Raw genomic sequence first — 22,735 nt, 5'->3', positions numbered from 1 at the left:
TAGTAGAATCTGTGTAAAAAAGATGGACAAATAATCAAATAATGGAATTCATCACCTATGTCAGATAAATTGCAATGTTGGCATTTCCTTTCTGTTAAAGGTATTTTTCTCCATCTCCCAATTTCAATAGGTAGATAATGATTACAAGTTCTAAATGAAGTAAGACTCGACAAGCTTCATCAAAAGTTCGTTTGATATATGCAATCCATTTATTTTTACATTTTCCACGTAAGTCATCATTAAATAACAACTTGTATACAACAAAGGATAATTTAGATGATTTCCCAGAAAGTAATTAAAGTCTTCGAAGTTCCCCATGTACCATGAAATTTGAAGACTCGGTGCATTTTCTTAATGATAAAAGATATTTTAGGAAACGGAAATGTACACCTTCTAGAGTTGAGATGTTTTCAAGTCTCCATACTTCGCATCCGTAGAGAAGAACTGGTACAAACATACAGCCAAAAAGCCGCAGTTGACATTTAAGTGACAATTTTACTTTCATCCTCGGCATAAAACATAGAACATAGCTTTCGTTGCTTGTTCTATTAGCTTTTTCTCTGTCAAAGTGAATTTTGAATTTGTTTAAAGATAACACCAAGGTAGTTATAGGAATCAACTTTATCTAAAACATCATGACCAAATTTAGAATTATGTTTATAATCATTGTTTGATCCACCAAATATTAATATTTTAGTTTTGGTAGTAAGCCTCCATTAAGCCTCCATTAAGCCTCCAGTGTATACAATAATTGACCTCTCCGTATGGAACCTTAAGCCACGCCTTCAAAGAGGTCACGACCTTTCCACCACTTCCTTAGACAAACTTATAAACAACATGGCTGCCTCTTGTCAAACTCGGAGAGCTTCGTTGGCGGATTTACAGGCTGATTTGTCGACTTCTTTTATGAAACAGGTGTCATTTTCAATGAAAAGTAAACAGCAAGGGTTTAAGTTTTTTAGTGAGGGGTACTTCCATTCAGTAAGCATGACTTACGGAGAGAATGACACCATCGTCAGTAGTGCCAAGTGCTATCGCAGTATGAAGAAAAACGAGCCGCCCCATGCTGTTCATGTTGACATCAAGCCTGAAGAAATATCCTATGCCTATTGTTCATGTCAAGCAGGGTAAGTTGACCGTTTACAACCAGGTTTGCCTCGTTACTGTTGACAAGATGCATTATCCCGTAATATTTATTGTTGATACAAACGTATCAAGTTCCCTAATTTCGTGATACATTCGTTCAATATGCTGAGGCTAACAGGATAATAGTTACATCTGGAGGTAATGATCATGATAATGAATTTGTGTAAAGACATTTCACTCATATCTCCTAACGAAAGAAAAGTTATTGTGTGTTAATTTACAGTACTGGACTCTTAGTTTTCCATATCAAAAACACCTTATCACCTGTTAAAAAAAAGGATCAATATTAACATCTGATATATTTGTCAAATATTTAACTAACTTTTTAGTGTTTTATTTGTATGGATTATAAAAACTTGCAATCTTATTTAGCATCAATTTTGAATTTCTCTAATTTTTTCAGAGCTAGTGGATCATGTTCCCATGTCATTGGATTCATCATAGCACTGCAGCAATGGCAGTTGATGGGTTTCACTGAGGTTCCATCAAAGCTGTCCTGTACATCACTTCCAGAACAGTGGAGCAAACCTCGGTGTACCAAAGTTGAAGCAGGCGATGTACCACATTTAGTTTTTGTCAACCCCAAACCAGACAGGAAAAAGAAACCAGTTACTAATACATTGACAGAATGCAGGTACTTGATTTATACTGATTTATTTCATGAATTATGCTTTCCTTATTTCGCTCAAAGCAAACAAATGTATACATAAAATTCACTGGTATGACATGTATCATAAACATTTACATAAACTAAATAAACTTTGATTATATAAACTAAATATACATTGATATAAACTAAATGATAATCATCATGTTCAATGGAAATAGATGCCATAATATGATAATTATCATGCTTATCACTCTTAAATGTATAACATGTTCAACAAGACACATTTGAATTCATCAACGGCATAAACTTCAACAAGGAAGTGAGCTTTCATGTTTGCACAATAAGTTCTCTGGATTAAGAAAGTGAGATAGACAATTACATGTTACAGAAATGTACGGGTCGAGGAGACAGATATGCAACATCTTCAAGGCCTAAAAGACCTTCCCATAGGATACCTTGTCTGCAACCCCTCAAAAACTGTGCACACTCATGTTGGACCAGTCCCTGTTGGCAGTGGCTTGTCAACGCATGTAAGTTTAGCAATGGTTTTAGTGTTTGTTAGAATTTGACCACAGCCTTTACCTGCCAAGCATGTTGTAACTCAATGGGAAATGACTGGATATATCCAACCTTAACATGTTTGTTATTAAGGGGTAGCCACCAGAGATATTGAGGATGCTATTATAGTGAAACTCCTAATACAGCAATTCAGAATTTTGTACAGTAATTTTACTCTATATCATTATTACTGGAGGATGTTTTTCACATGGTGTGACCATTATCAAGGTCCCATTGTACACTGTCAGGTTTTAACACTATAGTAACAGTAAATCATGGTAAAAAGGGCTAAAGCTACATGTTTATAAGCTCAGTTGAAATCAGGGACAATGTCCTATCTAGAAAAGAAAAGCTGGAATTAAAATTACTTCATGTGTTTGGGCGAAAGGAAGTTTGGATTAAAATCACTTCATGTAATTGAATAGGTGACAGGTCACATAAAATTATAGTTCAAGTGGTTCAGTTTTGACAAAAGTATTATCATGATTAAATTTTGAATTTTATTATTATTATTATGTAAATTATGTAATTTTACATTGCTACCTGTGAATCTGACCTTTGGCCCAAGCTCAAACAATGCTAACAAACATGTGACAGCAGAACCTTGGTATGCAGTACAAACACAAATTTAGCCTGATAACACGATAGGTCTAAAAAGAATTTTGCAGTGTTGCAAAGACAACTACCATTGTAGAAAAAAACCAACGCAAGATAAACATATTTTTATTGCATATATAAGGTTTGTGTGCGCACTCGTGATGTGTGCGAAATACGCATCAGTCGGAAAGCGCACGGTAAATCTCAAAAGTAACTAACTAACAAACTAACTTGTGATGTCCGTGTGCGAAATACGCTACAGTCGGAAAGCGCACGTTAAATCTTCTATATCAGTCAGACTTGAGATGTGTTTCATTCCCGGTCGCCTTATACACGGAGTATAGGATTTTGGGTTGATTTTTAAGGCGTGTACAGGGGGGTCGTCTTATACGTGGGGTCGCCTTATACACAGCGATATACGGTACATGTACTGTGTCTCAATTTACTTCTTTCTGATACAAGGAGGCATGAAATTTGTCAGAAAAGAGCAAACATACCAAATTTGATCAATTGCAGACATCATTGATAGCTGAATGCGGCCACTGAGAATCTTGAAACTTTTGATTCTGCGTATAGCTCTTTCGACATGTACTCTGTGCCCAGCAATCTTCTGAGTGAAGATGACATCTTTTTGGCTCATCTGTACACCAGACTTAGCAAATGGTGGTATATTCAGTCGAAGCCCTGTTTTCTCTACTTCTGCTTCAATATCAAACCCCTTATCTGCCATAATTCCATCTCCCTCCTCCAGATAACCAATCTCAAGAAGATCAATCAGTGTTGACTGAAAACCTGACTGCTTAAATATTTCTTTGTCTGACATTGCCCCTGAGAACAGCATAGAAATAAAAATAACTGAGCCTCTCGGATCTACAGCCACTAATGCCTTCAATGTGTTAGTGGACTTGTAATTGCTGTACGTTTGAGTTTGGGTATTTAGTGAAGATGGTTTTTCAATTCTAATTTCTGTGCAGTCAACAATAGGAAATGTACTTGGAAAATCTTTCCTATAGTCCTCTGGCATCCTTTCATACAAGACATCTCTGTGGGGCCAGATGCCTAACTCCCCAAACCTGAGAAACATGTAATTTATCCAGGAATTGAAGATAACACCTGCAACTTGCTGAGTAATTGCAAATCTAAAAGCCAAATCCTGCAAGTGAAAATTATTCCTCAGTTTGCAAAGCGTCAAAAACAACTGATTTTCAAGGGAAAGTTTCCTAATTTTGGACAATTTTCCTTTCCCAAGATACCTAAGAGGACATGATGGAGGATCTGGAACTAAATACCTAAATATGGCAATGAAGGTTTCTTTGTTAAAGCCTGTGTAGTACCGAATAAGCTTAGCATCTTCCAACATAACATCAATTGAAAAAGTAAATGTTTTTTGCTTTTTTAAATGTTCACATTCCTCTTCAGTATCTTTCAGCTTTCTCTTGACATCTATAAGCTCCAAACTGCATTTTGACAGATCTCTCTTCAGGCTCTCATTCTCTGCAATAAGTACTATCATATCCATTGGGTCGATCCCTGAAACATTTAAAAGTAAAAGGAAATCAATTCTGCCAAATACAAATTGATGTTATAATGTAATGACAAACAAACATTGTTAATTTGATCTCATGTCAGTTTGCTTTTTATTTCAGGCAAAGTTTTTTGAGACTGAGCCAATAAAATCTGTTGGCACTAGATGTGGCAATCTAGCTTTTCCCCAGGCCGCCACAGTGACCCTTGGAGCAGAGTACCACATCGAGGATATGACACAGGAGCAATGTGAGCAGTTAGAGCAACAAACAAGGGACCAGACCAACAGTCAGATGTGGTTTCAAGCCAGGAAACACAGGCTGACAGCATCCACATTTGGGATCATACTCAAAAGAAAAACCATCACAGAAAAGTTCATCAACAACATCATAAATGAAAAGGCTTTCACATCTGTTGCAACCAGCTATGGCAAAAGTAATGAAAGACAAGCTATTGAAAAATACATTAAGCAGTCAGGTAATCATGTTCATGATTGTGGTCTTGTAGTGAACAGAAAGTTTCCATTTCTAGGAGCTACACCAGATGGGAAGGTGTGTGAAGATGGTATTACAGGCATCATAGAAGTAAAATGTCCATACTCAGCCCGAGACATGTCCATTAGTGATGCCTGCTGTTTATTGCCAAAGTTCTGCTTGCAAAATACAGATGGGATAATTTCAATCAAGAAAGCTCCCCATTATCATGAATATTTTTATCAAGTTCAAGGACAACTCATGATTTCAGGTGCTGCCTTTTGTGACTTTGTTGTTTTCACAAAAAAAGACCTTTTCATACAAAGAATTTTTCCTCTTCCTGTGTTTATGCAACAAATGTTGGATGAATTGAGTGCTTTTTACTTTCAGCATGTTAAACCAGTACTGTGTTTGCCAAGTTCTCATAATGTGTGTACACTTACAGCATGAGTCAGTCTGACAATCAGTTGTCACGGTTGAACTTGTATGCACAGCAGTGGCAGAAGGTAAAGATGGATTGTCAGATTTAGCTATCTTTTCTGTTGGCTCCAATCTGCAACAATATTTGAAACTATAAACTTTTACAAAGTTACTATTGATTGTTGTTTGAGAAGATAAAATTAAACCAATATCAAATATTTGTGTGTCTGTTATTTGAGTTCATACAGTATAATGTGCATGAGTGTCATATAACAATGTTTAATAGCAAAAGAGGATAAAGTGTGACCCATATAGGTGCTGACTGGATTCATACATTACCTTATCAAACAATTTCACATCATACTGGGTGTTAACGAGAACTAAAGACACTCAACAAATCTAATAAATTTCCACGTGTGCTATCTCAACTTGTATTACCTTCCAATCTCTCCAACTTTTTTGCTAACACTGAATTTTCACATTAGCCAATATCGTTATCAAACTTTTATTAAATGAACAAACAATTTAAAGAACAAAAGCCATACCTACCTACCCTATTTATTGTTTGTTACATGCAGAACTCATTTATTTTTATTTCATCCAAATTAACAACATACATTTCCCCTGGGCAGTATTCATTACAAGATGAGAAAATCTTATTTATGAACTTATGTGAACAAGATGGAACAACTGAATCAACTGTAGAAATTTTACAAAGTATTTGATCATGTAAATGGATAATCAACTTGTAATGTACCAATCAATGGCTTCTTACAGTGTACACAAACCTCTGAGTTCCATCATGGGTGGGCTTTCTTTTTGTAGGGGGCTTCCTACTTAGTCCAGCCTTGTCAAAGTGATTGGCAGGTAATGGGTCTGGATGTTGCTCACATGGAAAATTGTTGACGAAGTGCTGAAAATCAAATTTAACACAATAACCTCTATTATGTGGATAAACCGATGTATAATGTATATAAACACAATGAATTCAAAAGTTTTCAATAAGTTTGTGAAATCTTTATATATACATAGATCTATATGTTCGACGATTACCAACCCAGGTAATTTATATTCACTACTTGGCCAATGGTAATAGGAAAACTGATCGCTGCCAAACAAAACTTAATGACGTATCCATCTATAAAATTGATTAAATGTACGGGAAATGTACCTTTGTGCAAACATATCTATTGCAGTTGATGTTTGACGGATTGAGCTGATTATGCGGTCGTCCACAAAGTTTTATCCACCGTAGGCACTTCTCGTAGTCAGTCTTCGGTTTTGGAAACGGTATGAACTTGACACCGCCTCCTAGTCGTTCAGGGTACCTGTCATCACTATTGCACAGACCGTGACTGCACCTCTTTACCATTTTTGCTGGATAAGTTGGCCGATAGAAACGATTGCGTAAAGCGCGCCAGCCAAACTTAGACAAGCTTGTTTGTCTAAGGAAGTGACTGCAGTCAAAGTATGCGTGCGCATACTGTCAGAGCGACTCGCTGATTGGTCAAGTCAGCTGTCAATAAAATTCGACGGAGAGGTCAATTATTAAATAATTCTAACATCCTAAGCTTTTGTGGCCAATAGCACTGCATCTTCTGCGTACAGTAATACAAATATTGTGATAATATTTTCGAATCGATCATAGAATTCATCTGGTTTAAATTGAACACCTTTACATAATTCATCTGGTTTAAATTGAACACCTTTACACATTCATCTGGTTTAAATTGAACACCTCTACATAATTCATCTGGTTTAAATTGAACACCTTTACACTGTTTGGGCCAAAGTTCTGATCGCCAAACTGTTTCAAATGCTTTTTGAAAATCTACAAACGCACAAAATAATTTCTTTTTCCTAGCTTTTCATATCTCCATGAGGTTATATAGAGCAACAATGTGATCACTGGTAGAATAACCCTTTCTGAAACCTGCCTGAGATTCCGACAATATGGAGTTCGTTTCGATGAGAGTTTGCAAGCGGTTATTTTAAAACTGCTGTAAATAGTTTACCCAAACAGCCTAGCAGGTTGATAGGGGTGTAAATTTCGGGGTTTTGTGGGTCACCTTTACCCTTAAATGGGTTTGATTACACCTACAAACCATATCAAGAACCATGTTAAAATGTTTGATATAAATATCTATAAAGACACCAATGATGTTTGAAATGTATTCTTTAATTATATTATCAGGACCAGCAGCTTTGTTATTTTTTAAATTCTGCACACAGTTTATAATTTCACCTCTTGTTATAGTTGCATTAAGTATTGTGTTTTCTAAAATGTTCACTTCACGGAGATTATCAATACCAAGGTCGTCATCTCCCGAAACTTCATTTAAAGATTTAAAAAGCTGAATAATTATTCACTACCTGGTAGGTTTTCATCACCAGACTGCCTTTGCTTAAGAAGTTTCCAAAATGAACGTGGGTCATTTCTTTCAACATTATATAAATTGCCTTGAAGTTTTTTTAAATGCATATTTGAAAATTTATTAATGCAGTTTTTATAATTTTTACTTGCATTAACTAGTCGTTGTTTATTTTGGAATGTTTGACTTTTGAAATATCTCTTGGCCTCAGAAATATCCCCTTTTTCCACGGGCGATTTTACAATGTTTACCAAACTAAATTTTAGAGCGCTTGTGGGATGTTGATTTTCTCTGACTCTTTTAACAAATCCGAACACTTTGCCAGCTGTATGAAGAAGCGCATCACTCATTTACGTTTGTTATCACATCAATTGGATTACAATAATCACCCCAAAGCAGCTCAGATTCAATGGATTGTTTAACTTCTTTGTCAGTTTAGTCGACATATTCAGAAGCAAGCGTCCTGTTTCATTTTTAGGTGGGGGTTTGTGTCGTTCTCTTCTCTTAACGCTTGGGGTGAAAAAGGCTTATCGATGATTTTTGTTAGTGTTACAGCGCCAGGTGAGTAGATATCTGAGAACAATGGTTCAAAATCTAGGACCTCGAAATCTTCTTTTGTTGGGAAAACATTAGCACTCGCTACAGCTTAATCAACCAAGACTACTCCTTTACAAGTAACTTTGCCATGCCCAACTCGGCCATTGACAATGTATATATTATTGCTTTTACATAAATCAACTAGCTTATAACCATGTGAGGTTGGATTCCCCACGTGGAGATGGAAGGAAGCTCGGCATGTCCCTGCAGCTTCATTATCGTAATTGTAATATCACCAAGCATTGTTCAGTGTGATTATTCAGTTAACAAAGGTCTGGTCAGACAAAGGCTGCATTTCCTTCAATAATCACAGCTGGTGACTTTCTAATCTCCTTTTGAATAATGCAATTATTAGGCCTACTAACGAACGCGCACTTGTTTGTCAGATAGATAGAGAGAGCTAGTTTATTTACGTGACAGGTGTTATAATTGTCGTGATTAATAAACTAATAGGTTGATTACATACAAATGTACCGCCCAGCTTTTATTCACTCAAACTCATACCGGAACTTCCGGAAGCAAAGGCAGACGTCCTATCACACTCGCTAAGTGCACTTCCAGCCATCAGTGGCAGAAACTCAAACTCCAGACCAAATACAGTCAACAATATTCTATACGAATATACAGCTGAACTATCGGACCAAGGGCAACATGTGGAGGTGTGTTGGATCCCCTCTCACATAGATATTCATAAAAATGAAAAAGCAGACTCACTGGCGAAGCTGTGATAAAAATCACTGGATTTTCTGGTCTGGACTCAATTATTTACAGACCGCCGTCAGATAGTTGAAATATTGCTGAGAGCGGCGTTAAACAACAAACAAACAAAACAAATCAAATCAAATCATATTGTTCTATGCCGTAAACATTACAATAAGTGCTCCCTTTTCTGCACAGCAGTAGAGCACAGGTCGATGTTACCGTCATATGCATATGTGTAGAGTGACTGAAATATTCAAGGCAGTAAACAAAACGCCAAAATATTTCAGTAGATTTACAATTAGGTTTTCGTCTGATTAAGTTATTAAAACTTAAATAGGGCTTTAAAACATCGCAATAATTCTCGGATTAGAAGCAAAGAATATGTAAAGAATATACATTGACTTTCGTTTTCTTTCCTCTCATTTTCAGTCACTGGGTGATGAAATAGATCATAAAAAAGTTTGCAATTCGTTATCATAATATAATAAAGGGAAAAATAATTGTAAAATGACAGAATTATTTTCGCGTTTGTAAGATGCCAACGTGAAAATTTACGTCATATTTCCACATTGACTGTAACATACATATGTTCACGATTCCTGCATTCAATCAGTAAATAAAGATCTGTCAACACGTTTATTTGTATGTTTGTTTGTTGTTTAACGCTGCACTCAGCAATATAACAGTTATTTGACGGCGGTCTGAAAATAATCGAGTCTGGACCAGACAATCAAAAGATTTACATCATGAGCATCGATCCATGTAATTGGCATACTAGGGCATGCATCAGTGAGTGAGAAGGTTTGATTTTACGCCGCTTTTAGCAAAATTCCAGCAATATCACGGCGGGGGACACCAGAAATGTGCTTCATACATTGTATCCTCGTCGGGAATCGAAACCTGGTCTGACGTGCGAACGCTTTAACCACTAGGCTACCCGACCGCCTCGTGACATGCATCATCAACCAAGTCAGCGAGCCTGACCACCCGATCCCGTTAGTCACCTCTTACGACAAGAATAATCGCCTTTAACGTTAGAGACGTTCATGCATGCACGCTGAAACAGATTTGGGTAATTGCGCAGTGTTGTCGAACTATTGTTGTTGTTCCATTTGCGCATTTGTACCGAGGCAAATAAAAATTAGTTGAAAAACTAAGAATTGAAGCGTTTCATGGTTTTTTTTCCAAGCCTTTGAATACACATGCTTTAGAAATATCGAAAAATATTATTTTAAACGCTTTACTTGCGAAAACAACAATTTATGCCAGAAATATATAAACCGCATTCTCAAAATTAACATGAACGAATGAGTATGGTTTTACGGCGCTTTTAGCAATATTCGAGCAATATCACGGCGGGGGACCCCAGAAATGGGTTTCACACATTGAACCCATGCCTGGAATCGAACCCGGATCTTCAGTGTGACGAGCCAACGCTTTAACTCCCTCTCCCACGCTTGGATCAAATATATAAAAACGCACGAAATCAACGAAAACGATGTTGATGAAATTTTTATGCAAATGTAAATTTCCGATTTGATTATTATAAATTGGTGTACAAGGGGTATTTGCCATGTAAAGGTGAGGTGAAATGGGGTTTACCGTCGCGTCCAAGATTATTGCACTTATATAGCGACGTGCATGTACGTGTGTGTGTTTGTGTGGCTGTTTTTACTAGTCCGGACTGATGCCGATTTATAGTGCTAGCTCACTCAGATACCATTCCGCAGTTTAACATGAATACCCCACTCAGACAGTATACTGACTCCGAGCCGACCAGTCTTTGTTTTAGCCCGTAATGCCGAACGCCAGACAGGGTAACAACAAGTACCATCTTTTAACTTCTTTTGGTATGACGCGGTCTGGGATCGAACCCCGGACCTTCCGCTCTCCGGGCGGACGCTCTACCACTAGACCACGGAGGCGGTCTTGCCATGTAAAGGATTTACGTGACTCGAACGGCCGGCCATCCTAAGCCATGGAAAGATCTTGTGCACGATGCAAATAATCTAAACACAATGCCATTGAACATATCGTCTCCATGGCTTGATTTACTTAATACAAGGGGCGTTCGGGTAGCCTAGTGGTTAAAGCGTTCGCTCGTCACGCCGAAGACCCGGGTTCGATTCCCGACATGGGTACAATGTGTGAAGCCCATTTCTGGTGTCCCCCGCCGTGATATTATTGGAATATTGCCAAAAGTGGCGTAAAATCATACTCACTCACTAAATACAAACATAGGTTCTAGTATATTATGATAACTTTATTTTATCATCTAACTTTCCAGAAATCTGTGAGAAGTTGGAACACGAATCAAACAATCAAATTCATTGGAAATATGTATTTTTACAATGAAGAAAATCTACAATAAATATAAAACGATTAACATTCAAATTCAAATTCCTACACAAAATTATATACACTAAAAAGGAATTGTTAACGATGAACTTGGTTGACAACAACCTATGTTCATTTGGCAATTAAGACAGTGAAAACATCGCTCATGTATATTTAAAATGTTCTTGTGTTAAAGAATTCTTGGACGAATTTAATACCTTCATAAATGTTATTTTCTGTCATGTTATTATTACAAAACAAGCTATCTATTTTGGAGGTACAAACAGCATATTAAATCACATATTGATATTTGCAAAAAGACACATTTACGTAACACATATTAAAGGAACAAAACCATGTTTTAAGTCATATAGAAATATACTGAAAGATATTAACCATGTCGAGTTGTTCCATGCAAAAAGGGGCGGTCGGGTAGCCTAGTGGTTAAAGCGTTCGCTCGTCACGCCGAAGACCCGGGTTCGATTCCCGACATGGGTACAATGTGTGAAGCCCATTTCTGGTGTCCCCCGCCGTGATATTGCTGGAATATTGCTAAAAGCGGCGTAAAACCATACTCACTCACTCACTCACTCACTCACTCACTCACTCACTCACTCACTCACTCACTCACTCACTCACTCACTCACTCCTTGCAAAAAGAAACGGAACAATAATTTCTTTCACAAAAAATGGAGCAAAATGAGGAAAACCATAACGGAGACGGATTAGCTTCCTTAATCTATATCTCTTACAATTATTATACTGTATCAAAGGTGAACTTACTTCGTGTACATTTTCTCATGATATTTACCATGTTATTGGATGCCTCTTATGATACGAGGACTACGTACCCTCTGGAATGAATAAAAACGATTTAAAAAAAATAAACATCAACCAAGTCAGTAAATCTGACCACCCGATCACGTTAGTCGCCTCTTACGACAAGCATAGTCACCTTTTACGGAAAGCATGGGTTGCTGAAGACCTATTCTACCCCGGATCTTCACGGGTCGGGTGTAAATCGCTACACGGCTTTGTGTGGTGGGTCCCTTAGGTGCATGAATGCCAACATCTTCAGAATGTTTGCACGTCCATTTCACTTAGATTTGCATAACAGTGGGTTTTGTTCTAACACACAATTATGTAAAAATTGTTAAATTCAAGCTCACGTACTCTCCATTGCCGTATGCATGACGATTATACAAATCAATATAATCTGCATTTTTATATGCAAACGTGTTTGCGACCAGTGACAACCGGTTCTGTCCGGAATATAGAGGCAGGGTTTGGGCCTGATTTTGTCTTGTTTAGGAAAGGGAAATAACTCGTGTACAAATATTCCACGGTGGATCTTGTGGAGGCTAAGGTGAGGTGAGGTGAGGTGAAATGGGGTTTAACGTCGCATTCAGGATTATTGCTCTAATATAGCGTATATGTGGGTGAGGGGGGGCGGTGGTGCTTCTACTAGCTCGGTTTTATAGTGCTAGCCCACTGAGATACCATGCCGCAGTCATAACATGAATACTCCACCCAGACAAAGACTCCGAGCCGACCAGTCCTTGTTTTATCCCCTAAATGCCGAGCACCAGGAAGGGTAACGACAAGTACAATACATTAACGTATTTTAGTATGACGCAGCCGGGTATCAAACCACAAACCTTTCGCTGTTCGGGCAGACGCTCTATCCACGAGACCATGGAGCCAGTCGTTATATATCTGAGAAAACACTTTCCCTCGGTTTTGGTAGACAGAGCATGCCCTGGGGAGAGGGAAAAACCCAGGGGGCGAAGCATGTGTGTGTCTGTTTTTTCCCCGGAATAATCTTTCTTTGAAAGATGACCCTTAAAAATTTACGGAACCGTAGTAGGGCCACGGTGCAACATTTTTTGTCTAAGTATCTCCTACGTAGATCTTACTATCTCCTACGTAGGATACTATTTCCTACGTAGAAGATAGTAAGTCCTACGTAAGAGATAGTAAGTCCTACGAAGGAGATAGTAAGTCCTACGTGGAGGTAGTAAGTCCTACGTAGGAGATAGTAAGTCCTCCGTAGGAGATACCAAGTCCTACGTAGGAGATAGTAATTCTAGGCCATACTAAGTCCTACGTAGGAGATAGTAAGTCCTACGTAGAAGATACTAAGTCCTACGTAGGAGATACTTAGACCAAAAAAATCACCGTGGCCCCACTACGCTTCCGTAGGAATTACTTCGTGATTCGTTACATCAACATGCATCAAAATGCATCCAGCACCATAGGCATTGAGTTACAATTGTTTTGGTTGCAAAGCTCTCATTACAGTAGAGTATAATTGGGTATTTTATATAGGACCTGAAGCATATGCTGTGAGCTTGGCTCACACGGGTGCTATAGATGTCCCCGGCTACCATTTTTCAGACAACGTCCACTAGACCACAGAGGCGATCGTTGTGGAAGGAATAGATCATCCCGGCTCTTCTTGTGTCCGTGAGTGGATATATAAGACGTCCACTAGACCATAGAGGCGAGCGTTGTGGAAGGAATAGATCATCCCGGCTCTTCTTGTGTCCGTGAGTGGATATATAAGACGTCCACTAGACCATAGAGGCGAGCGTTGTGGAAGGAATAGATCATCCCGGCTCTTCTTGTGTCCGTGAGTGGATATATAAGACGTCCACTAGACCACAGAGGCGAGCGTTGTGGAAGGAATAGATCATCCCGGCTCTTCTTGTGTCCGTGAGTGGATATATAAGACGTCCACTAGACCACAGAGGCGAGCGTTGTGGAAGGAATAGATCATCCCGGCTCTTCTTGTGTCCGTGAGTGGATATATAAGACGTCCACTAGACCACAGAGGCGATCGTTGTGGAAGGAATAGATCATCCCGGCTCTTCTTGTGTCCGTGAGTGGATATATAAGACGTCCACTAGACCACAGAGGCGAGCGTTGTGGAAGGAATAGATCATCCCGGCTCTTCTTGTGTCCGTGAGTGGATATATAAAACGTCCACTAGACCACAGAGGCGAGCGTTGTGGAAGGAATAGATCAGCCCGGCTCTTCTTGTGTCCGTGAGTGGATATATAAGACGTCCACTAGACCACAGAGGCGAGCGTTGTGGAAGGAATAGATCAGCCCGGCTCTTCTTGTGTCCGTGAGTGGATATATAAGACGTCCACTAGACCACAGAGGCGAGCGTTGTGGAAGGAATAGATCAGCCCGGCTCTTCTTGTGTCCGTGAGTGGATATATAAGACGTCCACTAGACCACAGAGGCGAGCGTTGTGGAAGGAATAGATCAGCCCGGCTCTTCTTGTGTCCGTGAGTGGATATATAAAACGCAGAGTTCAAGGATTACCAACAGTGGTAGTAAACAAACAAACAACACAGGACGTTTAGTGTATTCTGCACATTAATATAGAAATATATGTGGGACTAAGCTCATCCTGGTATAAAGAGCAAGCCTCGCACTCTCTGATTTCATTTCAGGACTGCCACGCGGTATGTGTGCAGCTCCGTTAGATGATGTTACATGGCTTTCTGTTTTGTTTGTTTCTTTGTTGTTTAAAGCCGCACTCAGCAATATTCCAGCTTTATGACGGCGGTCTGTAAGTAATCAAATCTGGACCAGACAATCCAGTGATTGACATCATGAGCATCGATCCACGCAGTTGAGATACGATGACATGCATCAACCAAGTCAGCGAGCCTGACAACGCGATCCCGTTAGTCGCCTGTTACTGTTTTGCTTGTACTGGTTGCTGATTCACACCTCAGTAAGCTGTAAAACACATACCAAATAATGTCGGGATATCTGAAGAATTCACAAACCTATTAACGCAAGTGAGGGGGGATCAGTTCGCTGAGCAGAGGTACGACTGTACACGACGAACCTACACAACAACACAAAACCTGGGTAAATAAACAGTGAGTTTATTGGGCAGCCACAAAGTCTTTCATATAATCAGTCAACAATAGAAAGTTAACATTCAATTATTAGAGAATGTTTACAATCAGTTATAGAAGTGCATGTATGCAAAGTACATCAGATGAACAAGATATATAACGGATGGTTTCTGTGGTCAAAAGAGTTCTTGAACATCAAAAATATCATAAAATGGTTATTATTAACTTAACAGTCATATTCATTTATTATATGTGTCACTTTTCACAATGTCTGAAAATACGTATTTCATTTCAATTTATCATATTTTATCGATAGATTTATAATCGTTACTATTTAAGGCACTGTTATTGAAAAATCCATTCTGGGACACAAGGTTAACTCATAGAAACCGCCAATTCGTATCCACAATTTACAATGAATTCGTCGAAAATTCAGGACTGATTACGTAACACTTTTTTATATGTGAATTGAAATAATAATAACTAATATTTTCAATCCAATAATACTTAGCGGAGCAGAAGGCAGAAGGCATGTGAATGTTGCGTCATGATTGATACATGTATTTTAAATTAAAAGAATACGGTAATTATTAGTATTTTTTTTGCAGGATCCTTTGTATTTGTTTGTTTGTTGTTTAACGCCGCTCTCAGCAACATTCCAGCTATATGACAGCGGTCAGTAAATAATCGAGTCTCGACCAGACAAGCCAGTGATTGACATCATGAGCATCGAGCCACCCAATTGGGATAAGATGACATGCATCAACCAAGTCAGCGAGCCTGATCACCTGATCATGTCAGTCGCCTCTTACAACAAGCATAGTCGCCTTTTACGGCAAGCATGGGTTGCTGAAGACCTATTCTACCCCGGATCTTCACGGGTCTGGATCCTTTGTAAATACCATTATTAAAAAACATAACCCGGTAAGTATATCCAAGCTGAGCAGAAGTAGTGAGTGGAGAAGGGGATTTGGGTACTAAAACTGTTTTGATGGGAGATTAGAGCTTCGAACCGTTTCTATCTCTATAAAGATTACTGGCAGAAGTGGCAGAACACTGGATTCCAAATGGCGAACTGCGTTTCATGCGAGAAAGAAGTAAGATAGAGACAGTATGCACTTCCTTGTGGTTAGAACTATATCACAGATTCATCACATCACATCATACTGCATCACACATTTATTGTCATAAATTTTAAGATTAGAAATACATGTATAAATTTAATAAATAAAGAAATAAATATAATCAAAACTGTTTCTCAAAGTTTTCAAACTTACATTTAAGTTGATATTTCCATCTTTTCGTTTGACTTTTGTCGCCTCGGCTTTTAGGCTCCGACACGATGTTCATTGCCAAAATATATGCATGAGAAATTTTTGTCACAGGTCATACGTCCTATATTTTATATCCGTCGCTACTTCCTGTTTAAAGCATTCAGAGTAACACGATTTAACCAAAATCCTTTTGTCTAAATCTGAAATGCATCTTCCGCGAGTATGGTATCCTTTAATGTAATTTGATTGGCTGCCTAAGGTCACATGCGTAAGTTTGACCAATCACGATCCTTATTGCAGATTACGATAAAAAATCGTCATTAGAAACCAATTTCTACCCATTAAAATCACATGTTACATCGACGAAAATGCAGCTGGTCAGGTTATTGTAATATTATTGATGTTCGGAGCTTTCTAACGATGACGATATTTTCGCATGAAAATGAGCGGAAAGCCACCATCCTCGGGCAAGGGGTGATTACAGATAGTAATTTAAAATGCTGTTTATCTTAATGTTTCCGATTCTGCATACAATGAAAATAACAAGGTGTATATTATGAAATCTTCAGTTGTCGCTTCAAATTTCGCTTCATTGGTGAGTAAGTGATCATGAGTGAGTGAGTTGAGTTCATCGTCACATCGGCAAAATTTCAGCCATATCGTGACGAGACAAAATTTGACATTAATAATATATATTTAAACTGTATAAAATTCTGCCATCGAAGGACAGTATAATAACTAAAATATCACAGATTTACGAAAAACTAGTTTGACAGCATGTAAAAATAAATTACCATTCAACAACAAAATATAAAAACGGGCTATAGATCGTCACCAACTGCAGGTAGATCACCGCGCTGGGGACCATGGGGACCTACAGTACTTTTGCTACCTGCATGGACCCCAGCAGGATTTACATCATCCCTTCAGTTGTTGGCGATGGCTGACCAATTTAGCCAAACATTAAAACAACACATATATATGCTACGATTAAAAACGTGGCAGAAATAAATATACTAAGAAATATGTGGTCTTACATACCCTCTCAGGGGGACAATAATTTTAAACTACTTTAAGCCCCTTCAAGGATATAGCCAGTAACAATCTCAGTTACCGATCCATTCTACCAACTGTAAAATACCAGTGAAGATTCCGGGGTAGAATAGGTCTTCAGCAACCCATGCTTGCCGTAAAAGGCGACTATGCTTGTCGTAAAAGGCGACTAATGGGATCGGGTGGTCAGGCTCGCTGACTTGGTTGATGCATGTCATCGATCCCAATTGCGTGGATCGATGCTTATTTTATTAATTACTGGATTGTCCACGCAAATGGGATACGATGACATGCATCAACGAAGTCGGCGAACCTGACAACCCGATCCCGTTAGTCGCCTCACACGACAAGTATAGTCGCCTTTTACGGCAAGCATGGGTTCCTGAAGACCAATTCTACTCCGGATCTTCACGGGAATAGTTTTAAGAAGTGATTTCCATATTGAAACACGAAGTTTAACGCAGAAATCGGAAATGACAAAACAAGATCAATAATTTATCAATATATCATATTTAAACACAATTATCAAAGGTATCAAAAGAAAAAAAGGTAATAAATAACACATAAAAAAGCCCAAAAACATGTGAGTGCTTATATAGGTACTGCCAGCCATGTTTATAAACAACGAGGGACATATGTACGGATTTTAACCAGATAAAATACAGCAAAGACGGTTTGGGTGATCCTGGCACAGTCAGGCTGGTTAGGCTCATCATCAGCTCAGGTCCCTTGCCCCCTCTACACACAGCCCAGACAGCGAATGGGACTTCTCCCAGGAAACGCTTCCTAATCGAACCCACCGAGAACTTTTCGGAGAGTGTGAAGACTCCCAAACACTGCAGCCTTCTGCATTACCAAGATTGTCAGAAGGACTGTATTCTTGGCAGCAAATCCGGGTACTCTCCCAATGTCAGTCAACAGATTGGGAGGTACCAAATCTAAGGCACCGAGAACAATGGGGAGTCGGACAACTTGGTACTTGGGATGCAAGCGTGACATTTCGAAAGCGAGGTCCGCATATTTGCCATGTTTTTCCTCAATCTTGTCAATCACATTAGTGTCAAAGGGGACAGAAAATGCAATGATATAAATGATTTCATTGGATTTATCAAAAAGAACAAGATCAGGTTTGTTGGCCTGGATACGTCTCAGGCTGTAAGCGGGCCTATTCCAAACATTTTTGTATTTATCATTTTCCATAACATTTTACATTATTATCATTGTTGTTGTTGTTGTTGTTGTTATTGTTATTATCTTCATCATTATTATTGTTGTTATTGTTACTTTTTTCTTCTTCTTTTATTATTATTATTATTATTATTATTATTATTATTATGACTATTATTATTGCTGTTGTTATCTCTCCAATGACATATTGAAAGTAAAGCTGATAGCAATATTTCAACTTGACAGAAAAATAATAAAGTCATAACGAATGGTAAAGCGAAACGTATTACAGCGTAATCAATGCAGTGAAAATATCTCCCGTTGCCTTTTCTTTCTGAAGTATGACCTGCAGAACAGACAGAGCAGAGCCTCCCTGAATGGCTTGTAGGTCGCGGTGTAGATGAACACATTCCACAGGCTGTTGGATAGGAAGGCCACTGAAAGTATCTGAACAAGGGTGGTAGGCACATTGTCTTTTCCGGACATGTAATTTGTAATAATACCTATTGTATATGGAACGTACGAAACGCAGAACACACTTGTAGACACCAGACACATCATTGGAAATTTGACCTGACCCTCTGGACTCACGTGGATTCCTCCAGGGTGTACCTGCTTCTTCACACGTCGCTTCTTAATGAAGATCATTACAAAACTGATGCTAATCAAACACAGCGTGACGATTGGAAATCCAACAGATGCAATTACAGTTGGCGCGGTATCAAAGTCTACAATACACAATGCAGCATCTTCACGGAAGTAGAAATCGCCATCAGGGACAGCTATCAAAATCAGGCGGATTAGACTAAGTAACAATGAGATGGCCAGTGCTATGATGAAACGCTTGAACGTGACAATATGGATGTATCTCAATGGCCACCACACGGCAATGCAACGTTCCATGACGGTCAAGGCAATGTTGAAAACCGTTTGACCAAATATATAGGTAAATAAACAAGAAGCAAGTCCGACTAGGGCATCAGAGTACGCAAATCGGTTAAGAAAAGCAGAGGGAACGATGAAAACCAAGGTATACAGACCCATGAGGAAATCAAAGACGGCCATCCAAGTGATGATCCAGAACGTTGGCATTTGTAGCTCCTTTGTCTTGACGACGACGAAAACGACGACTCCGTTGGCGGACATGACCAGCAAGGATACAATGAAATACACAACACCAAGGGTGAATATACCCTCATCTGTATTGGGTCCCGTGTCCGGAAGGGTCGTTGAGTTCATTATTCTATAGGGAGCCTTGATAAAAATCTTCTAAGTATGTGACAATTTGTCTCAGAGACCCTATTCTAATGATCGTGTATACACATGAATACTGTATCCATATCAAGTCAATGGTGCATACGCATAAATACTCATAGAAAGTCAGCTGTGCATACGCATGAATACTGTTTCCATATAAAGTCAATGGTGCATACACATGAATACTGTCTGATATATAAAGTCAATGGTGCATACGCATCGATACTTACTCCATATAGTCAATGATGCATACGCATGAATACTGTCTCCATATAAAATCAATGGTGCATACGCATGGATACTGTCGCCATGAAAAGTCAATGATGCATACGCATCAATACTGTCTCCATATCAAGTCAATGATGCATACGCATCAATACTGTATCCATATAACGTCTACGGTACATACGCAAGAATACCGTCTCCATATAACGTCAGTTGTGCCAACTAGATCATGTTAGAGGCAGTCGCATGCTTCATGCGCCAGAAGACGTCCCAAACTTACACACGCTATAAGATCAACGTTAGATGCGTCAGTTAATACCACGTATATAATTAGACTATTGAATGTGATAATGAAGATGGACTTGTATTATGAAACTGGCTGTGCCCCCTTTCACACACATACGACGCTCACACCAATGGAATATTAATGGACGGTGTTATTTCCCGATCCCCGCCCTCGTCTCACGCATGTTGCACTACAAATACATGTACGTGTAGCTTCTGACTGTCGATATGCATTGCGAGTAATGTTTATTCCACATTAAAGGTTTATCACACGACGTGAAGGGTCAAATGTTTGACGCTACAGTGTCCATTGATAACAACGTTCCGTGCTGTTTTCGTTTAGATGGTTCATCCACCCCCTGGTCAGATGTTTAGGACTGCCTTTTGTCCAACGTTTAATGATGTGTTATGTAAATGTGTTGGCTCTGTAGACAACTCCATCATCAACTCGCCTTTGCTGATGATGTTGTCCTAATGGCTGAATCGGAGACAGATCTTAACATCATGCTTGACTGTATTTGTAGTGAGTGAGTGAGGTGGGTTTAACACTGCTTTTAACAGTATTCCGGTTATATCACGGCGTGTCAGCTTCATGTAGGAGGAAAGCCCGAAGTGATGCAGGTCTTAGACGTTTACCACTTCGGTGAAACCCACGAGCACGGGTATGGTGCTGACAAACCTAGAAACATATTCGGTGCGAACCGGGATTCGAACCAACAATCATAGGTTTCTGGCGTGTCCAAGGGACGCAACTCTGCACAGCGAATCGCGGCGCCTTAGACGACTGGGCCACCCCTGCCCCACTCTGTTTGTAAGTTATAATAATCAAACGTCATCCATTTTAGACCGCAATCGGAGTCGAGGTCGAACTGCGCATTCACTTTGGTAAACGCATTTCCAGAAGTGTAGATCCTTTCTACTTTTTAGGGGCATTGTCAACAGAATAACTAGATTATACACATATATCACATACAGCTGCGTGTTCATTTAGCACTTTAGACTTTAGTGTCTTATAGGCCATTCTGGCCGGGCAATTTTATACTGTACAATACCTGACACTCCAATAAAAATCTTCTTCTTCCTATGTTCCGAGCTCACAGAAACATTTTGATAAATTTAGATGTGGCACCGCTCCTATCCAAAACGTTTGTTTATTTGTTGTTTAATATTCCAGCTATATGACGGTGATCTGTAAATAATCGAGGCTGGACCAGACAATCCAATGAATACAATTTAGAAGAGTCTCTCTTAACTTCGTACGGAGTGACCCATACATACATGTATATTTTATTGGGTAACAGTTTTGTGATGAATTGAGACTGTAAAAATACATATGTCTGTCTGTGTTTGTTTGTTGTTTGTTGCTATCCGCGGCATCAGAAGTACAAAATTATTCCAAAAACATAATACCTATACATATCAGTTTAGAATATGTACAAAAACATCTTGGCCGAGCATGCAAGCATATTAATACAGATTTAGCAGAGTAGCAATATATGTGCAATTCAAAAAGAGGGGGAGTTACTTGATAGGTTTAAACAATGACATGATGATTTTACAGAATTTGTACAGTTTTCCCAATGTTCCTAGTCGTGAATTATTGACCAAAAAAATCATTTTATGCATATTGGGTTTGACGTAGTAGAATATGTGTAAAAAAGATTGACAAATTAACAAATAAAGGAATTCATCACCTTTGCAAAGTTGGCATTTCCTTTCTGTTAAAGGTATTTTTCTCCATCTCCCAATTTCAATAGGTAGATAATGATTACAAGTTCTAAACTGAAGTAAGACTCGCCAAGCTTCATCAAAAGTTCGTTTGATATATGTAATCCATTTATTTTTACATTTTCCACATAAGTCGTCATTAAATAACAACTTGTATGCAAGAAAGGATATTTCCCAAAAGTAATTTTGCCCAAAAACTTATCACTCTCATTTTGATAGAGTCTTCCAAGTTCCCCATGTACCATGAAATTTGGAGACTCGGTGCATTTTCTTAATGATAAAAGATATTTTAGGAAACGCAAATGTACACCTTCTGTTTGTTTGTTGTTTGTTTGTTGTTTAACGCCGCACTCAGCAATATTCCAGCTATATGACGGCGGTCTGTAAATTATCGAGTCTGGACCAGACAATCCAGTGATTGACATCATGGGCATCGATCTGCGCAGTTGGGATCGATGACATGTATCAACCAAGTATGCGAATAGAATTCATCTGGTTTAAATTGAACACCTTTACACAATTCATCTGG

General features: G+C 38.8%; 3 protein-coding genes across 3 annotated transcripts; 1 reads left to right on the top strand and 2 right to left on the bottom strand.

Annotated features, from left to right (window-relative positions):
* The first annotated feature begins 756 nt into the window (after positions 1-756).
* LOC124121144 lies at positions 757-5,420 on the top strand. The gene is made up of 4 exons (XM_048401035.1): positions 757-1,127; positions 1,550-1,780; positions 2,145-2,286; positions 4,558-5,420. The coding sequence occupies exons 1-4, from the start codon at positions 838-840 to the stop codon at positions 5,356-5,358; spliced, it is 1,464 nt and encodes a 487-aa protein (XP_048256992.1). The 5' UTR covers positions 757-837; the 3' UTR covers positions 5,359-5,420.
* Positions 5,421-5,427: 7 nt separating this feature from the next.
* LOC124121143 lies at positions 5,428-6,877 on the bottom strand (the record flags this gene model as incomplete). The annotated part of the gene is made up of 3 exons (XM_046484125.2): positions 6,500-6,877; positions 6,117-6,241; positions 5,428-5,461 (listed from the first exon to the last, which is right to left on the bottom strand). Coding segments are annotated over exons 1-3 (360 nt in total), but the record flags the coding sequence as incomplete, so codon positions are not given.
* Positions 6,878-19,008: 12,131 nt separating this feature from the next.
* LOC124110881 (trace amine-associated receptor 1-like) lies at positions 19,009-19,950 on the bottom strand. The gene has a single exon (XM_046470348.2). The coding sequence runs from the start codon at positions 19,948-19,950 to the stop codon at positions 19,009-19,011; it is 942 nt and encodes a 313-aa protein (XP_046326304.2).
* Positions 19,951-22,735: the final 2,785 nt, after the last annotated feature.

Source organism: Haliotis rufescens, unplaced genomic scaffold, assembly GCF_023055435.1.
Source record: "Haliotis rufescens isolate VD_foot unplaced genomic scaffold, xgHalRufe1.0.p SCAF_203, whole genome shotgun sequence".
NCBI lineage: Eukaryota > Metazoa > Mollusca > Gastropoda > Lepetellida > Haliotidae > Haliotis > Haliotis rufescens.
The sequence above is the reverse complement of the archived record's forward strand: the minus strand, read 5'-3'. Positions and strand labels throughout refer to the sequence as shown.

What these genes read in the sequence shown, in the direction of transcription:
- LOC124121144 (XM_048401035.1), top strand. Translation starts at nt 838, where the DNA reads ATGGCTGCCTCTTGTCAAACTCGGAGAGCTTCGTTGGCGGATTTACAG. An exon ending in AATACATTGACAGAATGCAG is followed by an intron (nt 1,781 to 2,144) that starts GTACTTGATTTA and finishes TACATGTTACAG; the next exon opens with AAATGTACGGGTCGAGGAGA. An exon ending in GCAGTGGCTTGTCAACGCAT is followed by an intron (nt 2,287 to 4,557) that starts GTAAGTTTAGCA and finishes TTTTTATTTCAG; the next exon opens with GCAAAGTTTTTTGAGACTGA.
- LOC124110881 (XM_046470348.2), bottom strand. Translation starts at nt 19,950, where the DNA reads ATGAACTCAACGACCCTTCCGGACACGGGACCCAATACAGATGAGGGT.